General features: G+C 38.3%; 1 protein-coding gene across 4 annotated transcripts in view; it reads right to left on the bottom strand.

The window, feature by feature from the left end:
* RNASEH2B (ribonuclease H2 subunit B) overlaps nucleotides 1-17,552 on the bottom strand; it is a 41,983-nt gene that overhangs the window by 15,930 nt on the left and 8,501 nt on the right. For 3 of the 4 annotated variants that reach the window (XM_063149268.1, XM_063149265.1, XM_063149267.1), the window contains exons 2-7: nucleotides 14,967-15,038; nucleotides 11,940-12,047; nucleotides 9,625-9,701; nucleotides 6,946-7,066; nucleotides 1,704-1,768; nucleotides 374-479 (exon numbers count right to left, since the gene is read on the bottom strand). In XM_063149268.1, coding sequence (XP_063005338.1) covers nucleotides 374-479; nucleotides 1,704-1,768; nucleotides 6,946-7,066; nucleotides 9,625-9,701; nucleotides 11,940-12,047; nucleotides 14,967-15,038 — 549 coding nt within the window. The remainder of the gene's footprint in view (nucleotides 1-373; nucleotides 480-1,703; nucleotides 1,769-6,945; nucleotides 7,067-9,624; nucleotides 9,702-11,939; nucleotides 12,048-14,966; nucleotides 15,039-17,552) is intronic. The other variant, XM_063149266.1, reaches the window with a different exon arrangement.

Genomic DNA, 17,552 nt, shown 5'->3' on the forward strand with positions numbered 1-17,552 from the left:
ACAGACACACTTACTGGTTGGGACTCACATACATTATAAATATGTGTCCTATTCTTTAACACAGTCTCAGTTCAGCAAAGCACTTCAGCAAGTATTTCACTGAGAAAAATGTTTCCTCCTTGAACTGTGAAGAAGCTAAGAGAACCCCAGCTGAGACCATTGTAATTGTTAATTACATTGTCATCTGACGAATATAGCAAAGAACTTGGAAAAGCCAAGGCACAGAGTTGCAACTTATATGGAATTTTCTGTACAGGGCATAAATTTACTGCAAAGGTCAATTTCAATATATTTTAGTTTCTAATCATGTGTTTTATCTCTACATATGTGACTTCACAAAAATGGAATTCATTATGATGTTTAGTTTTCTTACCTTCCTGAGCATCAGTGATCTGTTTACTGTTGATAAATGTACTTGCAAGCACCCTTTCACCTACTGATATATTGTTGCTTTTAAGTGCTTTCACTGTTTGATTAACCTACAGAAAACCAAAGAATGAAATGCCTGTATCAATATTGTTATGCACATGTTAATGCAGTGACAAAGCTCTTGTAATTTTGTTTCAAGCATATAAAACACTCAAGTTATGGACTGTGGTGAAATTTAATATACGTTTGTAATGACTAGCAGATGAGCTCAAAAAACCCAAAGAAACTAGCATGTCTTTGAACATGTTGCCTTGGCAACACAGCACCACTTTTGCAGCACCCTAAGATGAGCTGAGCTACTCAGACTCAACAGCCATGATTATACAGGTGAGAAATACACCTGCTCAGAGAACACTCCTGAGCTCAGCAGGATGGCAAAGGCAGTCCTGGTGGAAATCAAAGATTAAAGACTCTACAGGGCACTGATGTGCCAGATCCAACAGAGAGAGAACTGTCAGACGAAGGTATTTTCAACAACACAAACAGGTACCTGTTCACACGTAAATATTCAGGTAATCACTGCAAAATAGGTATTCATTCCCACACCTCATCACTGCAGAAAGTGGACCAGATTTTGTGCTTGTATTGATTAATTTAAATGACAAGGCCTCCTCATCATGTGATGCACAACCTCTTTTTCTATAGAGCGGCATCATGTTAAGGGCACATGTGCATGAATCAAATGAAATTCACTTTCTTTACACCGAAACAAAGACCCCATCAAGCTTAGCTTTAACACTAGTTTATTTCTGGCAAACTCTACAGGCTGTTGAACAGCATGACTGGATCAGGATAATAGCAACCAAACCAGGACCATTCTGAGTGAACTCTGCCAAAACTTCAGGAAACACATTTGCAGCACAAAACCAAGGCAGTTCTGTCTAGCTTCAAAGCACAGCAGAATTTAGAAACTTTAACAATTAAAACTCTCCTCTAGCCCATCTATGAAAGGGACAAAGCAAAAGCAAGCCCCTCACCTTATGCAAAGCCCACAGCAATAAGCTGACAGCTTCTTCTTCCTACTCACACCCCATATAAGCCCCTTTCATGACCAGTCCCATCAAAAAGAGAAATGCAACAAGCTTGTTAATATCTCTAACACCTGATCACATTCCCAAGTGGAGCAACTTTACTGTGATGTCTGTCCTTCTTGGACAGAACACATACCTTGAACTGAGGCACAGCACATAGCTCCAATGCAAATGTAGACAAACTAAAAAGCATTTCCATTTTAAACATATAGCAATTTTTAAAGCAAAAGTGAAACACAATACCTTTTTCTTTAACCACTTCAGTGTCTTCTCCTGGCTGTATTTGTGGAATTTCTGACTGCCAATCTCTGAGAAAAAACAAGCAAGGGGAAAAATGTCATGCCTGGTTTGGATTGCATTTTCAATACCTTTAAAATCTTTTAACTTATAGATAGAATATAAAAGTTAATTTGCATCTTGCACATGTTTGATATCAGGGCAAAAAGTTTAAAAAATATTGCAAGCAAAAAAAAAAATAAACAGACTGAGCTGATATGAACAAGTCTGGACAATCTGACAGTTCTTTAATTAGGACCTTATCCAGCAAAGCACAGATTTTACTTATTTATGTGCAATCTTGAGTTCTCTTATTCACCAAGATTCTTCTCAAGTTCTTGTAGTTTCACTTCACCTTCACTGCCCTGTGTCACCAGACTGGTGATTTTAACTACGTATCTCATAACATAAAATGTTGGTTCCACAATTAATTTTTTTTTAAACAACAGATTATCTTAAATCTTTATGTACTGGATTTCAGCACCTAGTAAGGGACCAGGACAGAGTTGGTTACTGAAGCTAAACCATCCACCTCTTCTATAAACCCTTTCCCTATCAGTTCTCCTCTCTCATGTCAGAGTGACTAAAATAGGATTTTTACTTCTATCCCCCTTTTACATAATTCAATAAAATTTTAAAAGAAAACACAGAATCCAAAATAGTGAAACTCACTCCTTGTGGGAGGAAGTACATGATTCACTCATGATTTATGGAGCAACACAAATTAACTTGATGATATAAGAATTCTGGAGAGTGCTTCCCCTGTGATAACGAGGGCATCATGAGCACTTGCCATTCACATGTGATCTGGAGATACATCAGTTCTAAACATCCAGGCAAAAGAGAAAATTACAAAGGCTCAGGGAAATTCAGTATAAAAATTCAGTGTTAACTCACAGAAAGCTACATTTGGGAAATGGAATCAGATGCCTAATAAGCTTTCACAGGAGATTTTGGAGCCTGCTGTTTCAGTCCTTTTCTTTAACAGGTATTTCAATAAGTTTTGATCTCTTGTATACCATTCCCATAAATACCTACATCTGTTTCACGTCATTTACTGATACAGTGTCATAGTCCAACACTCATTTCATGGATTTTCCTTCTCCCCTGGCAAACAACAACATATTATTTATGATTCCTTCAGCATTTTCTTCTTTGGGGTTTATCTTGGCTCTTCCAAATTGCACACAAACAGTGAACTATTATGTGCTCTTTCTGCATGCATGGCAGGGGCTATGGAGAGGTCAAGGAAAGCTGCTTGCAAGATAAAAGTTTAAATCTCTCTCAATAGTTGTATAATAGCAAAATACAAAAATTCTTCAGAGCAAAAGTGAAAAAAATACACTAATGTACACTTTGTTTAATGATGAGCTGCAGGTAAAACAATTAGCTGTGACATTGCTGGCTGCAGGCTTTCGGACTTAGAAGCTTCTAAATGGCTCTGAAAGAAAAGGAGCAGAAAATGGAGAAACTTTGGATACCTGAACCTGCTTCTCAAAGGGCTAACGTGGTTTGGGTTCAAGCACAGTGAGTACAATTCATGGATTCCTCTCTTATCTATGAAAGTTCGAGGAAGGGACATCCTCTGGGCACCATCCCCCAACCCATGCTGAAAAGTAATTCTAGTCTGGATTCCCAGGCAGACTCCCCCACAACAGCATGATTCAGAGTGACTCAGGGAAAGGAAATGTGGAACTGTGAAGCCATTTTCATTAAAACATGTGAGAAATAATTGCACTGAACCCTTCAGAGATCACTTTGTTTGAAAATATTTTGTGTGCTTGACAGTTTTGACTATTAAACCCTAGAAACTGACAATATTTGAGACCTCTGAAGAATTAAAGTGAGTTATGAAAGTCACAAACTGCTGACAAAAGGATTCAATATTGGAACGTGGATTTAACATGTGATGCACATTTGATATTGGTGAGAGTTAGTGACTACGTTTGATAATATGAGTATATATTGGAAAGCCTTTTGTTCCCTAATGTGTCTGGTGCCTATAAAACTGGTCTGAGACATCTGGAAAGATTGGGTTTGAGAAATACAGATGGAATATAAGTGGTTCTACAATTAAATAATATGTTCAGTGATCGGGTAATCGCTATGTAGACTTGGAAGTTTCCCTGATGTATTGTTGAGCAAACTGCCTAAAGCACATTTTAAAATCCATTTTCTCAGTGTTTTCCATAACTCTGAAACTTATAGGGCCCCTTTTTTCCTACCTCCTGGGAATACAAGCTTGGCAATATTATTTAGTTCTTTTAATCAGGTAAGTTTTCTTGGCTCTTCATGTTAATCACATCAGACAAGATCATAGTGCAGCTTTTGCCTCGCAAAATGAAACAAAGAGTAACACTCTAGAACTGGAATTCATAACCCTTTCTTAAACCCTCTCTACTGTACATTCAATCCAACGTCAAAATTTATTAGCAAACAACCTGCCTCACCCAGACTTAGTGAGCTGTAGCACACCCTTTCCAGAACTACTAAAGCGGGTAATTCAGAATTTAATTCAACTAAATGAATTTTCAGTGCCCTTCAAGAATGAGGCCAGGGAAGGTGGATTTTCTGCTAATTCAGTAAGTGTAAACTGTGAGTGCTCTGGGGTAAGAATTTCTTAGACAGATGTTAAAAGTCTTAAGACTAAATGAAGAGTGAAATAATTATGTTGTTAAGTTCTGTCAAGCAGAACAGAGCTGCAGAAGCCTTAACGCAACTGGTATTTCTTGCCCTAATGCTCTACTCCTAAAATGAGAAAGGCTACAAAGTGGACAACAGCTCTTAAGAGCCAGAAAAGAGTGAGTACCTGAAGTCATAATGCTGGTATTTTTTACAAGCAATAAAAGACATGAGAATATGAAACACATAGAAGTGGATTAAACAGAAAGGTGGTGTGTGCATGACAGGCAAGGAAGTGCCAAGGGGTTTGTTGCATAACAGTACTCTTGGTGTTCTATAAAAAGAAAGAAATTCTAAGAACAAGCTCCACTGTAACCCAATCCAAACCTGAACAAGAAAAGAAGTAGCATGTACATGCAGGTACATGCCTGGGAAAATCCAAGAACATCACATAAAGCTGATGTGTGTGTGTACAGCTTTTATGACAAAAGCATTATTGACTTCACATTTCAAAACAAAACCCAGGAGCTGAACACACCTTTAACAGCTAATACAATTTGCTGGCAAAATGACACTAACTTATGGGTGTACATAAAGCATTACTTAAAATGGAAAAAAAACAAGCAGAGAAGCATCTTCACTACTGTCTAACAGAATACACTTTATGGGAGGATGCTCCCAGATGGATAATAACTGCAAATACAGTATCAGAATGGATACAGAAGTTAGACCAAGACAAAGACCTTGTCTATAGCAAACAATTTTTAAGAAAGTTTTGTTTTGGGAACATAAATACTGCCCAAAGGCTGTGCTACTGTTTGGAGGAAGTGGCCCTTCAAAAAAAATCATCCAGACCTTGTCCTAAGTTCCTATGCTCTTCTCTCACCCTGGCTACATATCCCATCTTACACAAGTTGTAGGGCAAGCAATTGCCTGAAAACTTAAAAATACTTTTTAATGGAAATACTTGTCACTTCATGAGAAGGCAAAAAGGGTTTTGCTTTTCAGATGCACCTGTCCTAGAGAAGCCTTCTCAAAAGTCAGAACTCACCCAAAGAAAAAGATTGTTTGGTCCAAAATTATACAAAATGTAACTAAATGTTTCTGTAGGCTCTTTTGGAAATGCAGGAGGAATAGTAATATTACTCCACAGTTATGTATTTATGGAAGCTCATAATTCCAACTACTCCAGTCCCAAACAGAATGTGACAACAGCCTTGCTACCTAGATTTTCTGCTCCCTTGTGAAAGTGAGCATTTTCAACAGAAACATGTCCTGCCCTGGAGTTCAAGTGCAACTTCCCTACCCTACTGCACATGCACCATAAAAAGCCCAAAATACTTAAACTTGTTCATTAAATTAACTTACAGCTTCCAGCCCTCACAAACACCTTAATGTTCTATACAGTTAGAAGGAGGTCTGGTCTTTTACTTAGCAGACACTATTTTTTCATCACCTTTTCTTAGCCACGTCCCATTTATCTGTAGATGATCAAAATATTTCTTCTTATATATATATATATATATATATATATATATATATGTGTGTATCAATGGTAAGGGTCAGCTTGCTTCATGAAAGCAAATTCTTAATGTTTGTAGCTTTCAATCTATCTTTTAACTTAAATCTCAACTCCTTGGAGCAGCTCTGGTGCATAAGAATCAGACAGCTTAGGACTTTTGCATTTGGTGGTGCAAAAGATTCCTGTATGTTCTCCTGTAGGTCTCCGTGTGCATGTAGGGAAATCTCCATTCCCTATCAGGGAGTTAGCAAGCTTAAGTAGAATGCTATTCAAAGGACTGAATATAAAAACCGAGGTCTTGCACATTTTGCGTATCTGCAAACCTACAAAAATTATGATATGCTCCTGTCCCTTCCCTAGAAAGCATATATTGTCCTTAAATAAAATGAAAGCTCCCACACCAAAGGGAATTCTGAGCAAACGCTGAGGAAACTATGTACAGAATTGATAGCTTGCTAACTTTTTCCATTTGAGTTTTCTCACTCATATACTCATGCATCTCAATAATTTTTTTGTATTTTAAAACTATTATGCCTTTAAACTTAAACCCACAACACTAAATTATGCAAAGCCAGAAAATTTGTGTTCTCCTTTCTCAGCAATATATTCATTCTTCTCCAGCTTTTATTGACTTATTTTTTAATTGTTTGTGACAAAGGATTAAAAAAAGTAAAATGGACCTTTTCCATGCCAGACCATCCTACACTAAACAGAGAATTGAGAGAGATTTAAGATTCTGATCCAAGTCAAAGGACTTCACAACATATACAATAACATCAACAGCCAGCTGTGATTGGTTTATCACTTGTATGACACCTAGCAACAAAACTCCATGAGATTTTCAGACTTGCAGCAGATAATCTGAGATCCACATATTTCTATTCACAAGACTGTAATGACAAGCTCTAAGCCTAAGCTTCTGTTTTCAAAGTACAGCTGTGTCCAGCACTTCGGTTGTTTGGTAAAGCAAAAAACAATATTTAAATCTATCTTGTAATGAGTTGACACTAACAAATTGAGTCTTTTTTTATTTGTCCTCCCTCCCCTCCTGCCCCATTTTTTCACCTTTTTCTTCTGTTACGTGCTGTATGTACTGTTTAACATCTGCACACTTCAGCAGCAGTGGGCAGCTAGGGTATTCTGAGTCTAGCACAACTTGATCAAGTGGCTGGAACTTTCCTTGCTGCTGAAAATACATCAAAGGGATTACAAAAGCATTACTTAAATGTTAAGACACATATATACACACTACACATATGTATATAAATATATATGCATGCAATGGCCATAGCTTTAAAATAAAGGATTTAAAGAAGATCGTATTTTGAATGGTAACACATGACACATTCAGAAACTGATTACAAAGCAAGTTATAAATATTTATTTCAGACCAGTAAATACCTGCAAAATGCTGAACTCTTCAAACACTGCACTTAAAAGGCCAAATTTAAAACAACACAGGGAGAAACTAATGTGAAGTACAGCAGGATTTTTTGGAAGATGACATAAGACACAGTAGTCAGTGTGTGCCAATAGTGTTTTAGACCAAAACCTGTTGGATTAAACCCAGTGTCATAACTTCCATTCAAATTTTGCTTTTTCTTCCACAAAGATACATCTCAAAGGAGCAGGGCAGCTTCTGGAACACAGTATTAACCTTTCACCTCTGCAAAGTCAATTCCAGTTTGGCCAGAGTAGGGATATAAAGTGATTTTGGCACAACTTTAATAGCCCCACACATGACAGAACCATCAAACAAATTTTGCCATTGCCAAACAATGCATAATCATTCAGCATGGTTTGGCACAACTGGCAACCTTCCCTTTGGAAAGATCCTTTAATGCATCAGTACAAAGACTCTGTGAACTTCTCATGCTTAGAGAGTGCGTGGTCTCCGCAGCCAAGGCTGAACTCATTATACTGGTCAGCATGAAAAAACCCACTTGGGGTATACTATTTTCATTATTAATTAATTCTCTTGCTAGACACTCAGAGGCTTAATAAAAGTAACCACCTATTGTTAAATCACAATAAAAACAAGAAAAAAGTCCCAAAGAAACAAAAAAAAAAAAAGCAGAACCAAGAAAATATTTAGAGGGTTTCTTCTCCTTAAAAGGGAAAAGGCACAATAACCGTGGCAAAAGGAATTTAAAATAAAACTGCACAAAAAAATAGAACTGCAATAAGCTCTTTCTTACAGATAACTGACCTGCCTGTGTCCCAAAGCATGACAGCTGCATTTACCTCATGCATGGGCACAGAGCCTAAGCCAAGAAAGGTGCTGTATAGGAGATGGCTCTGCTCAGAGACACACAAAGCAATCCTGCATCACGCTATCAAAATCAAAGGACAGTGCAAAGGATGATTCTATGATATCCAGTGATATCCATTATTCAAGCTGGAAGTGACTGCGCTGCATTCAGGCTAACCTTGCCACAAGACTGCAGAATACACTAACTTAGGCAAGGTGCTGCAGCAAAGCATTTGCCCTTTTTTAGGACCCACAACAGCTCTATGCATTTATCTGGCATCACACCTGGCCTAGAAAAACCAGAAAACCTAGAAAACAATGTACTGAAAAAGTGAATGGCAGCACAGGACTCTTCCCATGGACAGAAACAGCAGCAGTAGCTGTCCTTTACTCAGGCTACCTCAACACCGCCCCACATAAAGAGAGATTTACTACTTCCTTAATTTAAGTTTGGTATAAAGCTTTCAAAGGAATGATGAATTCAGAGTGCAGCACCCAGGGAACAAACTGAACTACTTGTGGGATGGCCTTTTCTGATGACCAACCTGACCACTGAAATGCAGAATATATCTGCACACCCTATACCTTAAATAATTAAAAATAATGACAGAACAGTAAGTTACTATTACAAAAGTATAGGCAGACTTTATATCTTCACCATAAATAATTTTTTCTCCTGCACTGTCCACTTGCAATCTAAAGCAGAAAATAGCAAACAACCTTGTAGAAATTCTTTAGAGCAAAAAAGTCTTAGGATGCATAAAGTGCATTGTCTCCACAAAACAAAACAAACAAGCAAAAAAACCCAACAAAAATCAGCATTTCAATTTTATTTTGTGCCCCTTTGTTCACAGGCTCCTTATTAAAAAATATCAGAATATTTGCCTACAACTTTCGATACATTTCATAAATTTAAGTGAGGTTTACACCAACTATAAATCAATGAACCCATTTTGTTAATTATCCAACATTTGGATACTCAATCATCCCATTGCTGTTCTATGATATGGCGTCTCTACAAATGTTGTTGTTTCCTTTCAAGTTCAAACTGCCACAAAAATGTTCCTCCTTCCTCCTCCATAGCATCCAAATATTTCTTTTTTTCCCCTCTTCTTTCCCAAAATAACCATTTTACTGATGCCTCAGAAAGGGCACTAGGTTTGTTTTGATCTGATGACATGTCAGCATTTTAAATTCAATAGTTCTGGGACAGGCTCTCACAAAAAGACAAAAGAGATTCTCTTCTCTAAAAAAAAGGTGATTAGTGCTTGTTGAGATTGAAAGCTGACTCCTGTAGCATAATTCACCAACCAAAAAACTTGATGGAAGCAAAAGTACTTCTAGGTATTAAGATTATACTGCTTTAAAAGCAAATTAAATTTCCACTATTATGGAAGCCACTCTTTGTAAAATTAACATAACTTCTGCAGAACTGAAGTCAGAAATAATGTTTTCTCCTGAGAATTCCAGAAGAAAAAATAAAGCAGGCTTACCTCTTTGTCTGCCTTTATGAGGTAGTAAAGTATCAGAAACAAGGGGTCCATTGGTGTAACAAACAGCAGCCGCCCATCTAGGTGACAGATAAGGAAATATATTGACTTTTTGGGGCTTTAGGATGTTTTTTAGGAGTGTGAATAGAATTTTTTTTAGTAAGTATCCCAATATTTGAATAAAACAGAAAAATAGTATTTGTAAATTCATATTAAAAATACAGAGATAATTCAGTTCTCTAGCCTACCAAACCAAAGCACATACTCCACTTCAGGACTTCTGCTTTGTGTAGTCTGAGTTTTGCCTTTTTTTCTGGACTGTATTAAAACAAGCAACATTGAAGCTGCCCTCTATTGGCAGATTTGGGGGCAACAGAAATTGGATTGGTACACCAGAGACATTCAGCAATACTCCACCTCTAACACTGGGCAAGGTAACACTGGCAGAAGAGACAGGCAGGACAAGAAAGAATTTCAAGGGCTAGTTAAGGGAGAGCTGCCTTAATCTGCAAAGGGAATATCTGATGCAGTCTCCTAATGGAACAAAATAAACTTAGATCAGAATACATGGCTCAGAGTGCTGCATTCAAGGTTACACACAAAGGAAGAACTTGGTCTCCCATTGAAACAGACACCTCTGCCCATCTGGAGTTCATTGCAGGACAATGGCTTAGTCAGGCCTTTTGTACAACTGCAGATAATTGGAAACAATGTAACATCAAGGAAATTCACTAACGAGACCAAATAATTGATGACAATTTGACAGTAATTAGCAAACCAAAAGCAAATAAATGTAATTATTTTTGTTTTAAATCACATGATTAAGATAATTAAAAAAAAGGAAATCCTATTATGATGGCCCTAAAACTAACAAAAGATCATGTGGGAAGAATGTGTTTTGGGTAAAGCTGATAACCAATCTACCATGTGTATTATCAAAATGATGCTCAGTGTGAGGCAAGGCAAGCATCAGGGCTACATACAAACACAAAAGCTTTGATATTGAAATTGGAAGGAAAAAGACCCACTAGCCACTTTCTAAAAGCTTCCATTTAAATGCTTTCCACCCAACCTCCAGGAGGAGTTATTTTTGTTTGTTCTAAAGACTCAGACTCACTAGAAGTGTATAAAGACCTCTGCCCTTATCTGCAGATAACCAGATAATTTGTTTTAACTGCAAACACACAGAATTGTTTTTATTGTTCTTCTCCTGACCCTTTCAGAGATACAGCAGCCCTAACATTCACAAACAATTTTTCCACTGTATTTTTAAAAGAAAACTGAGGGCATGATTTCTTAAGGCAACTGTTTCCCAAGGGCCAAAATAAAGGTTAGAAACGGAGAGAGAGAATACAATGTGGACATAATTGGGAGCAGGGAGCAGACCCAGTCTGTTGGCTCACCCCCAAGACAGAGCAAGGAAAAGCTCAGAGACATACTGCTTGCACTGCTTTATGTGCCTGCAGAGGATGTTTAAAAGTTAGCACACACTTTGGGATATTACTGTTAAAGAAGGCATATGTCTGGAAGGGTTGCTTTTATTTATTACTATAAATGGACTTTTCTCTAATGAAAAGGAATAAAACAAATATACCTTAATCTTCTGAATTAATACTTATGAACATGCTGGTCTGTGGACATGCTGGCAGAGAAACACTGCTACAATAACATCCTTACTGAAAATGGATTGTGAAAGCCATCCCAAGCAAGTTACACAAGCTTCCTCCTCATTTTCACAAAGGTGAACAGGATCAGAGAATGTCCAGGATATTACAGACCAGCTCCCTTAGAGAGAACAGTGAAATAGCAGCTTCAGACCTCTCCTGAGAACTCAGCACTTAGGCTGGGGACTACAGAGGCAATTTAAAGAACACAAGACCATACATTCCAGTGCTTGGAGCTCTAACACACCACTTTGCTTGGCTACTAAGGCCTTCCAGCCCTTTCTTTTCTTTCCCAGTGGAAAATACATATAAACTTACAAAGAGGACTTGCTGGTGAGATTGACAAGGAAAGCTAACTATTTTATGGCACTTCAGTTTAAACACAATTGAATTACTTACCCCTCCTTCCCCCTTCAAAAAATGACAAATGAACATCAGTCTAATTGAGGCTGCCAAAGGCAACCTTTTAAAGAGAAATGACAAAGCCCCCAGCCCTGGTTAAATCCTTATGGCAAATGAGTCTATCAGAAGGTGGGGATATGATGAAGCATGTCTCAAACAAGGAAAAACACCTGTAAATTTACTAGAAGAAAGAGGGACGGTCTGTGTACAACATTAGTTAAAGATGGGGGAAAAACACATTATCCAACTCACCCTGTTGAACAGTCTGACCTATAAACCAGGAACGACGTTCCTCGTGAAAAGCTTTTACTTCAAACAGCTGCTGTGCACCACTATTGAATAAGTAAAGGGTTGCTTCCCCTGTTGAAAAGAAATCTGGTTTGTGTTTGTAAGCTTTCAGAAAAATCAAAAGAATACCCAATATGTTTGAAGAATGTGCCCTATATACATACAGACACACAAACATACACACAGTCTACATAAACTCACTACAAAGAGAGCTCAGACAAAAAACACTATTATATACAGATGTTCATTTACCAGCTCCATAAACGAAACTGAATTTGAATCAATAAATAAGATGTGTGAATAGTTCATCTTACAACACGAAGCCTTTGATCCAAACCCAAATCAAAATCACTCAAGAAATCAGCTTTTTTCTGCAGTGAAGAGGGAAGGTGGAAAACAAGAGAATTCCCTCTCCTTCCATCATGTTTTTCTTAGGATACCAGACTCTGGGTTAGGAGAACAAAAGTCTCAAACCTTTCATGGACAATCTGAATATTCTTTTTATTTTGTGCACCAAAATGGATTGTGATGACTCTGTATGGGTAGACATACAAAGTAAGCAAGGATGCTAGAAGAAGTTGGTTTGAAGTGCCCATCAGAACCTTAGTAGTTGGGAAAGGAAAAGGATAGCTTTATTTTAGGTCATCACAGCTCTACCATTTGACATTAGTTTTGGGATACAATGGAAGGGTGACAAACACATTGCAAACAGGACTGGCATTTTCCATATCAGAAATGGGAAGTTGCCACAACTACAGAAGGGGCCACTGAAATGTGGTCAGCTGAGTCTGTTGGCTGGACTGCTTCTATCTTGCTTATCAATCCATCTTCAGGAAACAAGAGCAACTACAGCAGGGCTGTCCTGCTCAGAGCACATAAATTGCAAAGCTGCAGTGACTTGCAGATGATGGGCTGGCTCAGAGAAGGCTCAGTGTAAGCCCTGAAAGCTGACATCAGCACTGCTCTTCTCAGTCTGCAGACACCCCCAGGTGCGGAGGGAGGTCAGCAAAAATGGGCAGACACATGAATTCCCAAAAATTACTGGTAATGCATTTTTTTCCCCTTTATCCAAAAGGCTGACCAGATGTTTAACCTCACTTAAGGATATAATTTCAGTACTCTGATAATTTTTCTTTTGGGTAGGGGAGGAGAGGAGCAATGAGTAGTCATAAGGGGGGAGCAGAAGTTTCAGTCATTACCATGTGCACCCTCAACAAGGGTCTACACCACAGTTTGATCAGCCCCATATCAAACTACTCACAGAAGTGCTGACTGAACAACTTAAGACTCCTACCAGGGAGTGTGCTAGCCAAATCCAGTGGTGAACTATGAAATCTTGGGAAAAGAACCCTTTTTATTACCTAAGTACAGCTCCTTAATTTATGTCATTATGCTAAAAGGACAGTCACCACGGGTTCCCTACAGTACTGTAAGACAGGAACTGGAGTGGATGGAGAGAGAACCCCAACAGCTTTGCTCACAACTTCACTAATGGTTCTTGTGGTACTTCTGAACTGCAGTCTGATCCTACTTTATAGTGTTTCTAAGGGATAGAAATCTTGTTCTTTTACCTGTCTATACAAAGGACGAAGCATGCTTTTATTTAATAAAGTGGTTAGCATCGATTCTACAGTGTGCTGAGTCCTTCAGTGCCTACTTATACAGTATCTGGCATCAACAATTCATCTGTTAGACACAAAGGTAAGGAAAATACATTAATAGTGTGTTCTCAGTTCTTCCATTTTCAGACTTTGTATTTATAACAGGCTACATAACTGAAAGTCTATGCAGGCCTATAAATAAGGTCCTGTAAATTCTAAAGGAACACACCCAGACAATCATTGCACTTTAGGTTTTCCCCAGAAAACTTCCCCAAGATCTCTGATTCTACAAAGTAAACAGATTTCTTTTTACACAGAGAAAAACAAATTAACATCTATGCTTTTAAAAACATAACAAACTACAAAGGCAGTATGCTACAGCAGGAAATAATAACACAGGTGGAATATAGATGTGGCTTTATATTCCCATTGCAAATCTGAGCAGTCAAGAAACACGCATCATGAGGAGTAAGTGATTTTACATTCTGTATTATTATTTTTGACAATTTTCCTCTTTCAAGAACAAATATGGTTCCTATACTGTGACAATAAAATTCATCTGAAGACTCAGTTACACACATACATGTAAATACATATAAATACAAGCAGTCAATTTCAGACCAAAACCATAAAACTTTAATCTACAGAAAAGAAACTAACTCAGGAAAAGAAAAAAAACCCAAAAAACATGAAAAACGTTTTTCAAACAGATTGTTAACCCCAACAAAGGCTTGCTGCAAGTTTCTGTTGCAGCATCACACACTCTAATTATTAATTAATCATAGAAAAATTAAAAATCCTCAACAAAAAGAACAATATGACTAGAAGAAAGTAATGGTGGGATGGTGGTATCATTGAATTGCCTGCATTTGCTGGTCCTTCTAATGTATTTTGAATTCAAAGTGCCTCATCCTCTGTTAAGGAGAAAAGAGACACCATGACCCAGGCCATGAGAAGAAAATTAGATTTAAAAATGAAAAGACCCAAAAAGCTTGGTAAGTACAATTGAATCACTTCTTCTAACTCTATTTATTTTATAGCATAAGATGAATGCTAAGAAGCCTAAATTCGGATTTAAAAAAAAGGCTTGGACTCAACACCCAACACTGTAAGCTCCCCAAAACTAATGCACTTAAAAACAGAACTTAAATTACACCCCTTTTTTGTTCTGCCAGTATTTCTGATGAATAAACAGTTCAACCAATTAAAATTATAAAAGAAATCCTAAATGTTTGCACAGCATTAACCATCTGGCATAACCAGCAGTATCTTTGGCACGTAAGACTTGTACCTATCATCATTATTTCAGCTTTGAGAAACATGAATCTTTTGGTGGTGGAGAAAACCAACCAGAATTTTAACAAGCTCATGTCACAGTTCCAGAACTTGCCTGTGCTTGGGTTGCGCAGTTTTGTAAACAAGGGTTCACTGTCAGGTGTCTTTGGGGAGTCAATTGCAGCCTCTGTAGGGGGAGAGGAAAAAGTTAGGAACTTGTAAATTGTGAAGTATTTCACATCTGCTTCACCAAGACATTCTGAATTAATTGGATTGACACTTTTTGAAAACACACACACACATCTGCCTAAAAATTGTGTGCCTCAGCCCAAATTCATCCTACCTGATCAAGGCACTTAAATTATGATTCCAGACTTCCTGGCACTCTCTATCTGTCACAGGAAAGATATGCACCTGGGGATGATTTAGATTTTGAAAACCACTTCCCCCTAGAGAGCCTTCAGGCAAGAGAGCTCCTAAATTTGACATCCCAGTTAAGTAAGATGAACTGATATGCTGCCCTGATTAGTCACAAAGACAATGAGAATGCTTTGGTTAGTCAGGCCAAGCACAACGTGGACATTAAGAAAGTCCAAAAGGTAAAATACACATGGGGAGAAACTATCCTTTAAAACTTTCACGAAGTCAGATTACACAGGAATTAGCCTATTCTAGTTGCTATGTCTGTGAAAAACATGCACACTTATTTATCTGATATGTATGAACTTGAAATATAAAGACTGCATTTAATTCCCCCCACAAGAAAAAGAAGGTGAGAGAATGCAGCACCTCTGGCTGAAGCCCCTTACAGATATTTTCTTTCCTGTATCTTTGAACAAACAGAAGATAAAAAGCAGAGCCACAGAGGTATAATTTTTTCTGTGAAACTGAAAAAAGAGGGAAACAGCTACCACAAGGACACTGACTCAAGTACAAAAAACCACATCTATAAGTATCCCCAGTTAATTATATTCTAGCCAAGCTCTCTTTGTAGGGAAAGTCTAACTTATATTTATGAAAACAACTTCCCACATCTCAGTAAGGAGCACCATGACAGAATCATATTTCTTAGCCTGCACAGTGCCAGTTCTGCCTCAATTCCTTTCATACAGGCATTCATCAGAGCAAGGAAAATTACTAAAACATTTCACATATATAATGAGTATCCAGACCCCAGAGAATGGACTGACAGAGCTCAGGCTGATGTTTGTGTTACAGTGCTGCTGAGGAAAGCAGAGAGGAGCAGTAGAGGCAGACTCCATGATTATTCAAAGGAACAGAAGTGCCACATTGTCCTTCCCCTTCCAGTAACATCCAGCAGGTTTGGGAAGAGGGAGCTGGCACAATTCTTTGGCAAACAGGGAAGTAGGAACAACTGAAAGTAGAAAGCCCCAGCCACATCTGAAAAGGACAAGTGGACTTCTCACACTTGGCTCTTCAATAACACCTCATGGGCAAAAAAAAAAAAGGCACAAACAGCTCTCAGCCTTCATATCCACCCCTTGTTATTCAGTTGTGCCACCAACAGAAGTTGCCCAGATAAAGACATAAGCGGGACACAAAAACCAACTGTGTTTAGTGATAGTAGTGTCGGAGAGTAATAATTCTCAGAGCTGTTCAGACAATTTAAAGTAATTTTCTTCTATTCAATACTCAACTTAGTCTTCAGGTGGCTTGGAAAAGTGCTTCAAAAAGTTTCAATATAAGTTGAGGGCTTTTAATGGAAAAAATCCGTATTTGCTAAGCAGACTTGCTTCATATGCTGATACATAAACACATGGTTGTCAAGCTACATTTGCCCTGGCAAAGGCGACTTTCCAATTTCTAGAGCTGTGTATATTTCAATTCTTGACCACAGTTTAACATTAGTGTATTTTTTGTTACTTTTTAAAACACTGAAGTGATTAATGATAGTGAAAGAAACACACTGCACATGTTTACTTTGATGTGTTTCACATGAACATATTAAAATATACACAGTAAATGTGAGTTTCAAAATTTAAAACAAAAAGCAAAACAAAAAAACCCCGAAGGAACTTTCAGCGCTCGCTTGCTCTGCTTTCTTCATGCATAGATTGATGAGCACCGGGAATGAGTCCAGCTGAGCCCAAAGTGCATCTTGTCAGCAATTAAGTCAACAATCCCTCTTAATTTTTTGCTGCTTTTAATGACATTTGCATCTTTACTGGGTTGAGATGTTCTCTCCCTAACCTGCTAGTAACACACTGAATTTATCCATCTCTGCTAAGCCTGGGGGACACCTACAGGTAGGGAGCACTAAGCGTAACAAACCCAAGCAATACAGTGTCCCTTCTCTTCCTCATCAATCCTCTACCTTCCCAACCAGATAACCACCTTCCTTCATCCAGGCCTGTCCCATGCTATCCCAGGCGCTGGCCCTGCCAGGAGCTCTTCCCCAGGTGGTGAAGAGCAGCACAGCCCTGCCCACGGGGTTCTTTGGTGCTCCTCAGGCTCCAAGGGGCTCAGCACGGCACAGAGGCAGCAGGGATCAAACCCCAACCAATAAATAGCCCGAGCTGCAGCCTTCTGTGCCAGTATCTCATGGTGATGGGATCAGAGTGTACCTCACACTCTCCACAGAGCTGCCACAGAAAATGGTTTGCCTGAAGGGACACACACGTGCACGAGGAGAAGGGAAGGACCAGGCAACAGCAAAAGTGGTTCTTTGAGTTTCTTTAAC

This window comes from Melospiza melodia, chromosome 2 (assembly GCF_035770615.1).
Source record: "Melospiza melodia melodia isolate bMelMel2 chromosome 2, bMelMel2.pri, whole genome shotgun sequence".
In the NCBI taxonomy this organism is placed as follows: Eukaryota; Metazoa; Chordata; class Aves; order Passeriformes; family Passerellidae; genus Melospiza; species Melospiza melodia.